The sequence below is a fragment of the Archocentrus centrarchus genome, chromosome 11 (genome assembly GCF_007364275.1).
Source record: "Archocentrus centrarchus isolate MPI-CPG fArcCen1 chromosome 11, fArcCen1, whole genome shotgun sequence".
NCBI classification, from domain to species: Eukaryota; Metazoa; Chordata; class Actinopteri; order Cichliformes; family Cichlidae; genus Archocentrus; species Archocentrus centrarchus.
In genome coordinates this window covers 6,295,299-6,312,376 of record NC_044356.1, presented here as the reverse complement: position 1 = coordinate 6,312,376, position 17,078 = coordinate 6,295,299, and the positions used below count along the sequence as shown (strand labels likewise).

At 45.9% G+C, this 17,078-nt stretch overlaps 1 protein-coding gene across 2 annotated transcripts in view; it reads right to left on the bottom strand.

Moving 5' to 3' along the window:
- Window positions 1-15,397, bottom strand: part of pvrl2l (PVR cell adhesion molecule related 2 like) — a 298,334-nt gene extending 282,937 nt beyond the window's left edge. Inside the window, exon 1 of one of the 2 annotated variants that reach the window (XM_030740537.1) lies at window positions 14,917-15,397. In XM_030740537.1, the coding sequence (XP_030596397.1) occupies window positions 14,917-14,995 (79 nt within the window). In that variant the 5' untranslated portion in view covers window positions 14,996-15,397. The remainder of the gene's footprint in view (window positions 1-14,916) is intronic. The other variant, XM_030740538.1, reaches the window with a different exon arrangement.
- Between the last annotated feature and the right edge of the window lie 1,681 nt (window positions 15,398-17,078).

The window sequence follows — 17,078 nt, the reverse complement described above, 5'->3', positions numbered from 1 at the left end:
GATTAGGTACCAGCTGCTGTCTATGCCATTCTTCTTTAATTCTTCCTCTTTGTCCCGCCTCGTTCCAAATATGGCACCGGGCTAATTAACTCTGAATGCGACTGCCATTCTGAGCGTCACATCTTCTTCATATCACCGACCCGTTCACTGTCGCTGCGAGGCGTTTGTAGCAGCACCTCTGCCTTCGTCGAGATTAAGCTTCAAATTATGGCGATCCACTCGTGTTCGCCTCCTGATTGGCTGAACAAGTCCAGACGGTCTGAGAGGTCAAACATTTCTAAGAAAAAAATTTTAAATGTGCAGTTTTTAAACGCGTGTTAGCAGCTACCATTTATACAGGAGTTTATTAAAGTCTGCTCTGTAGCATGTCTGAATGATTAAAGCTCATAATTACTCCATCTGTGGTCATATATTAGGAAATGGCACCCTTTCTTATTCTGTGTGTGTGTGTGTGTGTGTGTGTGTGTGTGTGTGTGTGTGTGTGTGTGTGTGTGTGTGTGTGTGTGTGTGTGTGTGTGTGTGTGTGTGTTACACTGGGCAGATAATATCAATGGTGGGTGGGTCGACATCTGTGTGACAATAATTCTCTCACTGTGGTCGTCCTGGCATTAAACTAGCAAACAGACAAAAGGAGCAGGAATCCATGACACACACACACACACACACACACACACACACACACACACACACACACACACCAGCTACAGTTGCACGGCTCCACAGAGATTACTGTACTTCACTGGGTAACTTGTAGTATAAATACATAAAACTTATACAAAGAAAGGATGATGAGGGTTAAAGGTCAGCCTGAGACAGCCTCAGTTGCCTGGTGCACATCACAGTTGTTCATCAGTAAATGTGTCAGCTGACCACAAACAGTCACAGTGGTCCAGTGTTGAGCACTGCCACCTCATGGGTTTGAAACCGCTGGCCGGCTGCTCTCCCTGAGCCTGGGGGGGGGTATACTCGTTGGGTTAATTGCTGATTCTAAATTGATTGTAGGTGAGACTGTGAGCATGTATGGCTCTGTCTCTCAGTTTTAGGCCTGTGATAAGCAGAGTGTACCTCCGACCCTACCTTAGAAGCTCCAGCTTCATTGCATGTGTGTGTACTTCAGTGGTCTAATGGTATTCAGCTGTTTCACTGCTTCTACTCGTGACTTAAGCAAGTACACAGGAGGCTTTAGTCAGTACTTGGCTCTTCGTCTCAATCCATCATCGGCACATCTTCGCAGACATAAAACGATGATTCCCAGCATGCATGCAAACACATGTAACAAAATACACAAATTCATGCAGACACTGAGACACATGCGTGCACATCCTGCCAACGCCCACACCTCACTGGCAGCAGAGAGAAGAGAGACAGGAGCTGAGAGATGACATGGAAAGACATTAAAAACAGCTTTTATCTGTTTCTGCAAGAAGACACTGAGACTGGATAGCTGTCAGGGGGCCGCCATCGAATGGTTCCACCAGACTGAGACTGACTGTGTGTGTCTGTGCCTGTAATTACTTCATGTATGTGGCAGTGACTCAGTGAGGACAGCACAGGGACCATTGTGGTGCCGGTGCACGGGCACTTATGTGTGCAGGGCTGCGTGCGAAAGAACATTCACATGTATGAGCCAGTCTGAATGCACCAGCAGTCCCACTCTGAGAATAAAACATGAGAGCAAAGAGTGAAGGAGAGCAAGGATGAGAGGGCCGAGCGGGGGAAGGACCCTCTCCTCTCCGACATGTTCCAGTCCCCCTCCCGTCCTCCGTCCTCTCAGAGAGAAAGCAGCCAATGAACTGACATTCAGCAGAGTGTGAGAGTTGTCACAGCATACTAAGCTCAGGATCCCAGAAAATAGATGAAAAAGGAAGCAGGAATAGAATCAACAGGATGACGGCTCAGACAGTCCTGTCAAGTCAGACACAGAGTGAACCCAGAACCCTAAGTAATAGCCAGCAAATGGTTCTCCCTGTGCTGACCGGCTGCATCCGGACTCACACACAGGCTGCGGTAATTGGCATTTAACCCATCGCATCCATTTGGTGCTAACAAGCAGTTACAGATCACGCACATCATCTGAAACCAGAGCAGATCCTATGGAGCAGTAAGAGTGATGCTGGCTTCAGTGCAGCAAAGACGATCAACTGAAACCGATGTGCTCATCATAACATTACAACATATCAAAGGTTTGCTTCATAACACCATCGCTTTGTAAGAGAATTAAACAGAATATGTATTTGAGTGGTTTTATGTATTTAAGGGAAACAGACACATATGATTGATCATTCCTTGCCCTTGGAACCACAATCCCACCGTGACAATTGTGGAGCAGAATTACGGACACAGTCTCACGTAAACCCGACCTCCCGTCGCCTGATGGGACTGTGCCAGGACCGCCAACTCTTCCAAACTTTTACCAACCATTTTATCATTCCTGCTTCACTGCACGTGTTTTAAATTAGACTCAGACACAGATTTGGGTAAAATCAGCCAATACTGACCCGTCACAGTTTGTAGACATTTAAACTTATGAGAGATCATAAACATCCTTCTTCTGGGGATTCATGAAGCTGAGAAAAAGGTTCAGTCTGGAAATAAAGAACAGAAATCAAAGCTAACAAGCGCAGACGCTGTCAAACTTTTCCTGTTAAACTTTTAGCCTCGTGTGTTAAAAGAAGTCAAACATGAGTCAGATATCAGGGTCAGGACCTTCAGGGTCTCCCTCGGCCCATCTGAGCCTCTGCACGCTCTCTGACTGGATGTTGTGATGAAATTGATAGGAAATAATGATGAAATATCCCACCGTCTTCTGACTGAATTTCCATGTCACAGACATCGGAATAAATAACTTCCTCACATTATGTCCTGAGATAGTTTGGTGCTCGGTCATCTCCAGCTGATTCCCTGCTGGACCCAGCATCATCCATCATCGTGGTCTTCTCCACCAATGACACGCAGCTCTGCATTACCACTAAATCCATCGTCCCTGAAATCCAAACCACTCTTACCAACAGCCTCCCCCAAATTAAATCATGGACTCACTTTCTGAAAGTGATGTATGGAATATTCACGTTAAAATCCTGCACTCGGTCTCCTGCCACATAAAATCCCCAATCTGTGATGAATCCGGACGTTTTGGGAGCGTTTTTAAGGATTTATATTCTTCGTATCTGTGATATATGTGATATATAACTCTAAATGATGAAGAGGCATCAATGAAGACACCGACCTTTAAAATATTTTTACCAGATCAAACCTTTGTTGGTCCATCTGCTGTTTCTGTTATCTGTGGATGACGTGCATCACTTGATGCATTTAATCACTTCACAACAACATAAGTGAGTTTATTATGTAACATAAAGGTGAAGTGTCATTTAATGATTTTTCTTGGATCTGTTTCCTGATGGTGCCGAAGCTCTCAGCCTCCCGTTCCCGGTTCTCTCCTGTGTTCCTTTTGGCCAGTTTTATGCCATTGATGATTGGAAGGATGGAATGATGATCCAAACCCTCTCATTAGCACGCTCCCCTTCACACTGCCTTTCATAGTGAGAAGCGCCTGATTCAATTCCAACTGTATTTAACTTTCAGTTCACACACGGTCACTTTGTACATTAACACAAACCTAGAAGCTTATAGCTTAGACACCCGCAGAGTGGAGAGAAATGGCCTGCTGTGAAGAGGAGAGGACACACATGAAAGAGCAGCACACATCTCATTAGCACACTTTTCTTTCCATCCAGCTAACTGGGCAGCCAGCGGCCTCCCACCCATCAGGCCGTCTGCACGGTGGGAAACGAGAAGAGCTGAAGCATTTCGCTTCCATCCTCAGATGCTCCCCGGGGATTAAGAAATCATCCTCACATTTCGAAAAAGAGCACTACCTGGAAATAGACTCTGGGATGAGGGGGCGGAGAGGTCAGACACCCAGGCACACAAGTCATTTCTATTTTCCAATCCCAACTCCTTAGTTAATGGAGTTTTTTGAGGTAAGCACAAACATGGTGGCAGGGAGGAGGCGAGGCGCTGGCTCAGTGAAATTCACTTTCTGAGCTATGAAAGGAGAGACCATCTCAGAAATGACACGCTGTGGCCAAGGCTAAAACGTCACTGATACAGCAGCAACGCAGCTCCAAACTGCTTTCACAGCAGGAGCAGAGAAACTGGTAACATCAGGTCTGCGATCGCAGCCTCTACAGTTACAGTGTTACAGACTCTTTGTTTGCAGCTTTATAGAATATTCCCAACAATAAGCTCATAACAGAAAGCTGATTTCAAAGGTGAGCTGTGTTTGTCCCAGCACTGTTGAACCATTTACCCACAGCCTTTCAGATGCACGTTTTCTACCACACTCACTTCTAACTGAGCTCAAATGTTTGGAGGAGTTTTATCACCTGAAACACGTTAAATTCAAAATGAGCGTACAAACCCCACAGATGTCAGAGTCACAGTTAATAATAATAATAAATCATAATAAGTGCCTCTGTCTTCAGATAAATTTAGGATTTAAAATTTGTTTGAAAGTGTCAGATTTGAGGGAATGTCAAGTTTACTTAAAAAAAACTTGGAATTTCCCCCAAAATAACAAACAAATAACAAATTAAAACTCCCTGATATGAACCGCAGCCGTTACAGCTTCAGCTAATCAAAGGGACCGTGTGGAGGGTGTTGGTGGGAGCAATGTGGTGAAGACTGCTAGCTAACAACAATACATGCAAATACAGAAGAATATGAAATACTTTAATAAACATGTGCTTTGAAAGGTGCTGCATACAGAGCTGCATTTTTTAAATACAGGAAGTAAACTTGTGAAGCTTTTTCACATCCTGCTGTTTGTTTTCAGACCTTCGACTGTGAGGAACACGATAACCATCAGACCCGGTTTAAGGGCGCGCGCTGCCTCTCAGGCAAACACGCTCCGCTGCCTGCAGCATCAAACAGCATAAGCATATTAGAAAATGGATGGAAGGGTATTCCAATTTCAATGTGGCAGGCAGATTAGCAGATTATTGCCATAATTGCTTAGCTCACAATAACACATTTATTCATTTTTGCTAGCCAGCCATACTCTCCTTCATTGTCCTCAACCTTATTTAAAATCATTTGCCAGCTTCAGATTCATACTGCTCAGTTTAAGCTCTTTAGTTATTGTTCTTCTATAATGAGTATGCATCTGCACTAATCAATGCAATAAAATTAAGCAGGCCTGCTTCTTAAAACAGGAGCAACAAACAGGGAATGAGAGTATTTTAAATCATATTAAAACCTGTGAAGTGTAAATGTTCCTCCCATGGAGGCAGTTCATGTGTGCATGTAACACACAAGTCACACAATGAAACACTTTGAGTCATTAATGGGTTTGAGGTTTGGACCAGAGCAGCATTATTCAGTCCATGTGCTCAGATCCACCACCACCCCACTCCCCCCAGATCCACGTCCACTAAAGCAGAGAGACTTCCTCATAGGCGGGGGGTGTGTGTGTGTGTGTGTGTGTGTGTGTGTGTGTGTGTGTGTGTGTGTGTGTGTGTCACATCGACTCACATCCTCACCCATCACACAGTCAGCAGTGGATGTACCAGTGCAGCTAACAGAGGGAACATGTCACAAGTACACACAGACACACAGACACACACACAGAAACACACACACAGACACACACACACACAGACACACACAGCAGCGCCCTCTTTGTTCATCTAAACACCTGAAACAAACCTAAATCTAACCTGAACCCTAAACTGAGTCTTAACCTACAAAGAGTCGAATAAGCATAAATATCAAAACTTCACCCTCACACACACACACACACACACACACACTCTGAGCCCCACGACGTTGACAAGGACGGTTACAAGGGCGACAGATGTTGGGAGTGCCTGTTTACCAGCACTGGCCTCACTAATCTGCTCTGCACTTTCCTTCGGTCTAATTAAACTCGGCCTGAATCCTCTCTGAGGAAGAGGAAGCAGGCAGAGATCCTTGTGGCTAACTCACAGGTGAGTGTGAGCATCCAGAGCAGCAGGGAGGGGAAATAATGAAATGAGCTATGAGATGAAAGCCCACGGGGTCTGCAGAAAAGCACCAGGCAATACTGAGTCATTGACACTGATATACCATTAAAGAAGAAAAATCCTGCCTTTGAATAAAGTCTCTAATTCTATCACGCAAAAGAAAACCTTCATTGGCAGATGCCAAAGGACCGGATGTCTGCTTCCGTCTGGAATACTGATTATATTATTGTCAAAGAACATCAACCTTTTTATGTTAAACCAGAAAGAAAAACTCAATATTGGAGGAACTCGGCTCGCTGAATTGAGTATTTAAAGAGGTGACCCTCAGCTGTAGATCTGAGATAGGAAAGTCAAGAATTCATTTGCTTTGGGTGGAGGCGGGACGGAGAAGAAAGGAAGGAAGAAAAACGTTCGGCGGTGGTCGAACTCCAGAAACGAGTCGTCAGAGACGAGGAAGTAGGAGACCTGGAGCTACCTCAGGGTGATGGATACTTATTGTGGCTTTATGTGAATTCAATGGACAGCTGTAGATTTATACAGTCCTCAGATTACAAAATATTCCTATGGTTAAAAGACATCGCTCAGGTGTGGACTATACTAGCTGAGCTGTAGCAGCAGCCAATCATTTCTAATCACCTCTGCACTTCTGCACTTTCATAATAATCATCATCATACACAGGTTTTAAATAAGATTGATTTCAATGCAGCTGATTTTGGTGAATGATCTTATTAATTCTGTGCTGCGTCACCAAAACAAGGAGCCAGATTTCCCCAAACTGGTAAACTCAGAGATTGGGTGTCAGCAGCAGCTAATGCAGCCCTGAGCCCCTCCCCACATGCACAGATGTTACAGATGTTTAGCAGCCTCCTCACTTCCATCCCTGCACATTTCAAACTTTGAGTCTTCAGCCACAAACACATAAATATGACACAGTTTCCACTGAGCCACAGCAGGCTCCACATACTCTAACGCTTCCTCAGACCTATAAATAGACTTGGATGTCTACAAGAAATGCACTTAGAGGCATCAAGCTACGCACATATTTCAATCTGTGGAACATCTTAACTTCAAAGAAACCCTAAAATGTTTCAGAGTCTGCTGTAAGGATGAAAGCGAGAAGGAAGGTAAGAGCAGAGAGGCAGAAACGTGCCGCAGGACCAACACCTATCTTCTTCTGGGCGACGTTTGCGCACACGAGGATCTGATTGCTTTGTTTTCTTATCGGTCCACACGTTCGGTGACCTCGCACCACAGCACAGAGGATTTCAATATGTCTCACTGAAGGCTGACAGGAGCCCAAGTCCCATTGTTAATATAAATGTAGACCGCTTCCTGTCAGTCACCTGACATCCGCATAAGGCACGGAAGCCTCCGCCAGGAAATAATCCCTGAAATATATGCAGCCTGACAAACTTAATTGTCAGATCCACGTCTTCTTTTGCATGCAACTGCTTTGTCTGCCAGGACAGCCAATTTATTTGCAGCCAGGTTTGAAATAACCACAGGCTATATGATTGAAAAATGACCTAAAAATGATCTAATTACATGTGGCGTGCATTGCAGAATGATTGGGGGGAGACATACAGTAGAAAGAGGAGGTAGTAAATGGGCTGTAACTCTGAATGACACTGGTATTCTCTTTAATGAGCGTGTGACTCGCATACAAATGTGCTGTTTGAACACAAGTCACTGTGAACAGGCCGAGGAGACGAGATGTTAGCAAATGAGAAGCAACGCTGTCAGAGCACACGCAGCGGATCCCAGTGATTCCTGTCGACTCGTGCACACTCACATACACACACACACACACACACACACACACACACACACACACACACACACACACACACACACACACACACACATACATACACACACACACACACACACACACACACACACACACACACAGGCCATGCATTCAGTTTAGACTGAAGCACCGAGGATGCTAACAGAGAAGACATGAGCTGGACGTGCACAGATCTGTGTCGTTAACCTCATTTATATTTAACATTTCATCACTAAAGAGAGATCCCCCCCCTGCTGGCCGCTGACCTGTACAATGTGTTGCTAACAGTGTGCAGGCTGAAGATAAAACTGTTCTTCATTATTTTCCAAATCCAATCGATTACTCCAGTGAAACGTTGGGCTGCTTCGTTCCCGTTCCATATTTTGTGCCACCAAATGTCTGGAGATTAAAGGTGTCGGGGCTGTGAAACTGCTGAGGGTTTATAGGAATGGGAGGCCAAAGGCGAGGCCAACATGATGTCACACCCAGTGAAGAACTGAAAATGAATATTTGCCATCAAATATTTGTGAAGAGGATCCAGGAATAGCTCTGTTTACCGCCTCTGCTTGAACTACAACAGGAAATAAGTCTTTTTTTAAATCATGGTGAAATGATGAAAATCCCCAACAGGGAAGCAGGCTTCACTTCCAGTCACTGAAAGATGCTGAGGTGGATAATGTTCAGCTGTGATCAGGGCCACAGGCTCCAACATGGCTGAACACATTTCATCTCTTACTTTCACTGAGCAGGATGCTGCACGTGGGCACCAATGACCACAACATTCAAAGGTAACGTTGGTAACACTGAGGATCATCATCGATGCACATATGGTCACGTATGGTCACATCTGGTCCCGCCCTTTATGTGGATGGTGCCTGGATACGTACCGCCCATGCAGAGCTGCAGGACTGCACACGCCAAACCACAGAAACTGCTCAGGAAACACCACCAAGAGCCCAAAGTGTGAGTCAGCCTCCACAGATCCCAGTTCAGTTCAGCGTCCTCAGAATCCTTGGATGTGTCCCTGACCTCAGGCTCAGCATCAGCTGGCAGTTAATGCTGGAAAAACTGGACCCCCTTATCAGGCTAATGTAATCCAACATGATGAGGAGATTTCTTAATGAAGCCGATCACTTTCCTCTGTGCTCATCACTGAGGACCTTAAATAGCAGATAATTCTATTATTCCTGTTTTAAAATGTATTTGATATTCTGTTCATTACAGACAGATATCAGCTTGGATCCCATCCAGATTGGGGCCATTTTCAGCGACGGTTAGCGATGATGATGATGATGATGCCAATATGGATTTAATGACTGCCAACATGGTCACATTTTGGAAAGCAAGGCTGTCATCTTAAATTGTGTCAGCTGGAAAAAGTGCTTCCGTAATGATGTAAGTGAAGCCAGCAGTGTGACTGTGATTATTAATCGCCCACATGGGTACAACAGCAAATGTCACAGAGTCACATCACACCCTAGCCCACCGCTGCACTCCCACAGGCGGGAAAACACATTTCCATTTTGTCACCAGCAGACGACATCCGGACAGGAAATGGTGACTAAACAGGAGCAGGGGAAGGACGCTGTGGACCGGGAATGCTGAGGACAGAGACAGAACAGGGACCGTCGTCTAAACACTTTCACATGTTTGAATCCCCCCTACACCTCCCTCCCTGCCCCCTCCCTCTCTAAACAATGAGGCCTAGAAGAACCGAGAGCAGCAGAGAGGATGGAGGGAGGAGGAGCGGGGTGGGGGTTTGTCCTGGCACCCTTTTTAATTCCACCAAAGCTGCTCCAACAAAAGGGCCCCCGCTCGGGAGCAGCAGCAGCCCGGCCGGCTGAAAATAGGGTCGTGAGCAAAAGAATGAGTGTGAAAGAGAGAATAGGACAAGAGGAAGAATGGCTGAATGGGAGAACGGCAAAATGAAGACTGAGCAGGGTATGAAGAGCTTTTTCTTTCCTCTGCACAGCAGCAGAAGTCAAACCAGCGAGGCAGGCCTCACTGATCATGTGTGTGTGTGTGACAGAGTTGTGCGTGCGTTCAGGAGTAATCTGCAAAGGCATTCGTGATGCAGTGAAACCCGACTGGACCCTGAACGATGAACCACGCTCCGACCATCCTTGGATCAGCTCCATTGTGATTCATGGCCCCCTTCCTGTTGCTATGCTCCATAATCCCTCTTCCCACTGACACCTGTTTGCTGCAGACTCACAAAGGAATGCCAAGGTGTGCGCCATGATACGGTTTATGTGTAGAAATGTGATCTGGAATGTGTTTTCTCAGACGTGGAATCCAAAGAGAAGGAAAAGCCTGAGCTCGGCCCCCACAGCGATCGAGTCGGACCTGCTTCCTGTCGGGATGATGGAGCTTCTGACAGCAGCCCAACTCCAAACTATTCCCACTAATGAGAACTACACATCTCCTTTCCAAGGCCACGCAAACACACACACACAGCACACGGCTGCACAACAAAAGCTCCTGAAATTGTCTTGGACACAAAACCTGTATCCATGGCAACAAGTTCCAAATTTCTGAGAGTGACCCACCGAGCCGAACTGCACCTCCGGCCACAGGCGCTGCACCGGGATTTCTGAGGAGCATCAAAACTACTTCTTTGATGGCACAAAAAGAAGGATTATGCAAGATCCTGCAACAAAAACCCAATCGCCCGTCACCGACCAGCCCACAAAGAATTGTGGGAAGTCGTTAAGATTTTAATCTTTGATCAATAACAAAAAGCCTGGAGGCAAAAATTAGAAGAGGCAACTTTTAAGAGAGATGCAGACAAATCTCAGTGTGATGCAACACAACGATTAACCAATGAAAAGCTGCGATTGAAAAGAGCACAGCAGAAATGTTTCATTCCTGTCTCGATGATGTCGTTCTGACGGTGTGCCCCCTCAGCACCCGGAGCCTCTGGAGCCTTAGACTGCAGCTCCCAGTGTGACAGCAGTGTGGTGGGGGGGTCACATTAAACCTGACTTGTTTTCACACATGAACTCAGGACAGCACTCCCCTTTCTCACATTTAGCACCCAGCAGGAAGCATTCTCAACAGCTGTGAATACTCAGGTCCTGGCGAGGGTGCTGTCAAGGTAACGCATGCAGGAGGCGGGACACAAAGTCCACTTCCTGCTGTGAAACCTCCAGAAGAAGACCTGCTCCGTGCTCAGAAATGAGGCGACTTACTGCAGCCGAGCTTGAATAATGTTTGGAAGGCCTCTGAAACATGTGGAAATGACTCATGTAAAGACTCGTGTGTCTCTGTGACTGATTGTCTTGTGTTATAGTAGCTTTGATTACTGTAATCTGTACAGATGCCTGATGTATCAGCTGGATAATAATGGCCTCTTTGGCAGCCACTGGCTCTCTAGCAAATAAGACATTTAAATATGGCTGATGTTAAACTGCTGTCACATCAGTGACTCACTGTGTGATTGTGTGACTGAGCTGTGAGACTGACAACAGTGCACTTCTTATTTTCCTGCCACAAACAGGGAAATACCAACAGTTAAACTCCAGGTTGTATCTTTGCCAGTTCTGGTGCAGCATCCTGTTCAGCAGGTCATTAATGCTGAGACTTTTTAACATCTGGGGAAATGCATCACTGAGCCTGCATGCAGCTTCTTAGAGGATGCAGCTGCTTTGTGTAGTCAGTGACATTTTAGGCCAGCAGTGATACCTGTGATCGACTCTCACTGCAACAATGACAACCGCTGCCTCAGACCTCTCCACAAACACACTCATCACCTCTCCCCAGACACAGTCCTTGACATTCAGCCAGTGTGACATGAGCCACAGCGGGCTGGGACCTCTGTGCTGCAGACTGAAGCTGCCGGACGCCCCAGTGTCAGAGGGCTTTGCAGGGTTCAACGAGGATTTATGCAAAGAAGCTAAATATGTTTGTTAGACTGAGAAAATCACTGGACTTTTTTACACAAACTGCCCTTTGCTTTGAAAAAAATTTAAAATTTTCAGCCTTTAGGCTCATTCAGTTATTAATAAACAAAAATATGGTGCACAGAGAAACATTAAAATAACCGTACTACCATCCTAAAGGCCAACAGACCATAACTGGCTGTAATGTGCAAGTCCTGAAATCTCTTTTTTTCTTCATTTTAGTGTTTATTCATTTTAATTCCAGCAGTAAAACTGGATTCTTTTCCTGCCGTTTCTCCAGATTCAGCCGGCAGCACAGCAGCAGAAAGCAAAGCAAGGTTATCCAGATGTCCCTCTAATGCTCCTCCTGGGGGATCCACAGGCATTCCCAGGCCACATGACATATTTTATAGACAGTCTCCAGTGTGTATACACATGCTTAGTTTAAAACAGCCTGATCTGCATCCATATTATTGCTTCAAAACACATTTTTGTGGAGAACCTGCAGGCGTGAAAAAGGTAGGTGAGCCTCCTTCATCCCTGCGTTCCTCTGCAGTGGAGTAAAACCATCACACACGGATGCTGGAGCATGAGCACTGGCTACACAAATATGCAAACAACAACACAGCACAATGCAAAGCTAAAAATGAGTCATTAATAAGAGCTCTCGATAATCAGGCCGAGCTGCTCTGAGGGCGATAATCATCGGCCGCCTGCTCTCCAAGTGATAAGCTAATCAGCCCTCTGTCTCCGCAGAGCCGTCGAGGGGACTCATCATCATTGACATTTCAGCACAGGATCGGGCCCATTGAGACGAGAAGGGGAGGGGGTGGTTACCTGAAGAGACTTAATTATCATTGCTGCTCAATGATATCCTCTTAACTCCATTTTGCCTTTTTTATCAAGGTTAACATGCTTCACAGTCAAGGTTTCAGGGCTGCCGTTGACCCCTTTCGGAAAGTGCTCGTTAATCTTCTACATAATTACACAATTCTGTTTGCCATGTAAACACACACAGATCATCTATAGACACAACTCAGGCTCAGCTTGTGTCCCTGTGTGCCCGGGTAATGTGGGGAAGCCTCTGTGGGTGTGGGTCCTCAGACGCGTTGTTGCGTGTTCAAGTGAATTCATAACCTGTGGGGATGCTGTCACAGCAATCTGACAGCTTTTTAACAACACAGCGCCGATGGAGCTGAACATCTGTCATCCTCACCCCAACCTGAGCTGCAGCTTCCAGCACGGGGTCTGCAGCAGAACGGCCTCCTTCACCGCGGCGTTCTCGTTCTAACGCCGCTCCAAATACTCGAGAACAGAAAGAATGGCACTGCACAGCTAATTCTACTCCAGCTGGATCCTCAGAGCCAAACACAGCTCACACTGTCACCTGTTACACAACAGATGCTACACAAAAATGCAAAGCAGAGCTACTGCACTGAGATCAGCTGCCCTCCCATTGGCTTTGATCTCAGAGGCATGTCTCCAAAGTGCGTCAAGGCACAAGATGACACATCATCCAGCTCCATAATGACCCATCTTCTTTTTCCTTGGTGACAATTTGGGAGCGCTCTGACAGATGATACTAGTTATACCCAGGTGAAAACAACAGGCTGACAGATTCCTGCTGACAGAGCAGGCTGATCACTGTAGCCCAACTCTTACAAATACTGGAGCTGCTTCTGCTGGGAAACAACTCTCAAAGCTCTTTCTGTTGGGGATTACGACATATTTGTGATACTTATTGTGGAGTCTGAATAATCTGCAAAACTCGTTTCCAACTGTGGAAATTCCCGTGAACTCCCACTGAGGAAACACCTCGGAAAGTCCAAGAAAATGTTGGTATGTGAACATCTGAGTTAGCAAAGTCACAGAAATATTTGGAGGGCTGTGAGGTACTTTTGTTTGTTCATCTGTGACCCGGTTCAAACCGGGAGCTGCTGCTGTCTGCAGACTGGCTGTGATTATAGAAAGTCATTTATGAGCAGTGACGCTGAGAAACATGCAGCTCAGGAAACAGCTGTCAGCACGTACACACAGTACACGCAGTACACAGTACACACTGCAGCTTCAACAGTTTAACTTAAAAGCACAAAACCAACTAAATCAGAGCAAAGACTCAGCAGGAGGAAACGAGGTCACATGAAACCACAGAAATGAGAACTGTGATATGATCTGTTATTTCTGTCCATCATAACTGCGATCAGCTGTGTTTCTGTTATTCATGAGGAGGTTTATTTTTATCTGCTTTTATTTTATGGTGCTGTCACTGTTTCCTTATTAATCCTATTATGTCTCTGTGCCATTCAGCAGCTCCACAGCAACATTATTTTTGGCACGCTTATAAACCGAGTATCGATACAAAGGTTTTTATTAACCTTTTCTTTATTTCACACGAGTTTTTATTTGGGTTTATTAGGGGTGATATATTATGTAATATTTGTCTTCATTTCTGATAAAACAAACTAACATTAGACATAAAAACGCTGAACATTTTTAATGCCTCCTCAGATATTTGGCTGTGCAGGTATTAGTCCTTTAATTGGGCTGGAGGTGATCTAATCTCATTAATATTAATATTTACGGCATTTATGTTCTTAAATGTATATGTGTGGATTTTCTGCGAGTTTTATTCCCCTCTTCTTCCATGACTGTGGAGGCTCTGCATTTTAATCAGACAGTTCAGTGTAGTGGGTGTTTATGCAGCGCTCCTGACGCGGTATTTATTGTTGAGGGGCCACCCCGGGAGCAGAGCCGGCCCGCTGAGGACGCGTTTCCCATCAACACCCTGTTGCTCCGCGGATCGAGGACCGATTCTTGCCGTGACTCTAATGGCCGGTAATCGGAGCGGGGGCGGTGATTGCGCCCCATTTCACGGCCACACTTCCCGACAGGTAAACACAGACCGAGGAAGGTTTGCAGCGGCTCAGAGAGGATTAGGTTTCCTGAACAGTCACCTGCAGACTGAAGCTGCGAGGAATTAGGACAAACACCGCAGAGCAGGAGAGCCACACCTCGCGCTCACTCAAACTCAACACACACAAACCTGATGTAGACACACGACAATAAACTTTTAGAGCAGGTCCGGGTGCTGCACACAGCAGCCACGGAGGACACGGACACACAAGAACATTCAGCGGGCTACGCCGCTGGGAAAGTGCCGGGGGGGGGGGGTGCCCACACACCGGGCTGCGAGAGGCGACAAACTGAGAAAGAAACAGAGCTCGGGTCATTCACTCTTACCTTGGGCTGCAAGGAGGACCACTGCTGCCACCAGCCAAGCCGGATACAGCGGGCAGCGCGCCGCGTAATCTCTCGCCATTCTGCTACACGGGAGAAAAGGTGGACGTAATATCCTCCACAGCGCCGTGTGCTTAAGCAGGCTCCGGGTGGTTCCTTCTCCAACTTGGAGCTCAGTTCAGAGCGTCTGTGCTGAAAGCAGCAAGTTACAGCTTCTTTGCTCCCGCCTCTCAGAGTCTCTGCTCAGTCTGGACCGTGATTAGTTTCTCTGTCCCTTCCTTTAATTCTCTTAATGACACGAAGAGTCAGAGCCCTCCTCGCGTGGACCGGCCGCAGTGCTCAGGGAGCTGTCTGTGTGTGCTGGCGCGTCTTGGACACGGCGAGCGGAGCGAGATGGAACCAAAGTGCGGACGGAGTGAGTGAGAGCGGAGCAGCTCCGTGAGTGCGCTGCGGAGAGCCGAGAGGGGGAATATCAAAGTGATGTCAGCAGAGCGTCACCAAGAGGACTTCAGCCGCAACGCTGAAACCTCACAGCCACAGATACACAACCACAGACACACAACCGAGCGCGGCGCACTTTAAAGGTTACAAAAACGACAGAGAGACGTCTGCATACCTGTGCTGACACCTGCCGTGCGTGCGTGTGTGTGGGTGTGTTGGTCGTTCAGCATTATTCAAACACAATAACGAATATTTGAAGTATTTGAATTGTTTTTCGTGTATGTCTCCTTCATATTTCAGAGAAATTTGGGTACTTTCTGCCGCGCTGCGGTTACATGACAGTTAATTGTTGTGGTTAACTGCGGATTTTCCGCACATGTGATCAGTATGTACGCAGTGCTGGGGAATTACTTCTAATCCAGGCTCATTCAGGCCGAGTAAAAGCAGCTACCACCCTCAGAAACCAGGCGCGTCCCCGGCCCCCGGCATCAGTCTGCACCCCTTAATCTCCATTTCATCCATCCACCGTTCACAAACTGACAGGTTTCATGTCTGCACCCCCCGCCCCCCCACTCTGTCACATGCTGCCTTCATTCATGAACGCCTGGTAAACAGGTTACTGAGATGTATTAAAATCTTTGATGCATTTTGTGTCGATCATTTCAATCAGAAGTGAAGCAGCACAGTGAAATGGAAACAGAAGGAAAATATGATCTGCTGTTTGAACCCAGAAAGCAGCAGCAGCAGAAGAAGAAGGAGCCTGTGAGTCCAGTGCTTTGCTGCAAAGCTGCAAACTACACCATCTGCAGCATGTAAGTGTCTCTGTATGGAACTGCAGTAGTAATTACAGGCTACATAATAATAATAGCTTTTTGATTTATTAAGCATGTTTTACAAATTTTCTCATGTAAGGATTCAAACATAGCACCTTCTATCAGACCACTGATTACTCTGTTCATTCATCATTCAGCAATCAGAGGAATGAAGTGAAGCAAGTGTTACTTTGTCTGACCAGCAGCCACGAAATCATCATTTATTAAAATCAGAGAAATGCTTTGTCAGCAAATGGTTGATGAAAATAATTATTCTGTCAGTGCATTTAGTCATAAATCAACTGATTATATGAGAAATAAACTGGAGGGTTGAGTGTCTCTCATGGGTCCACAGAGGTCACATCATGCACATTACCTGTGATGTCTCAGTGAGTTTTACAGGAAGTTCACTGCGCTGGTTTCCAGCCTGAGGAAACAGGTGCTCAGCTTACTGGGGGAAATATGGAGGAAGCCCTGCTGAAGGCGATCCACAGACACATAAAAGCTTCTGTAGTTTGGAGCTGCTACAGAGCAGATACGTTACAAACTCAGAATCAAAGAATAATGCAGCACAAATCCAATAATGCAGAAGAACAACTCAAAAATGTGGTGAAATGTAAAGTGAGTCACTGTAAGTTGCAATAATAATCTTGCTGTCTGTATATTATGGGCATAGATATCCTACTGCTCTGCTGTATGTGTCTGAATCATCTAAATGGAGTAATTATAAGATACCATCAATGCAATGCAAATGTTGGAGAGGAGAAAACGTTATTTTTGAGTCCAGATTTGCGGTGATAGAACACAGTGATGAGTCAAAGCTCTGCAGGGCTTTAAATCCTAGCATACGCATTCATATTTCCCCGCTCTGTGCTCCATTTGTCTCTTTGTCCAAAACAAGTACAAAAGAAA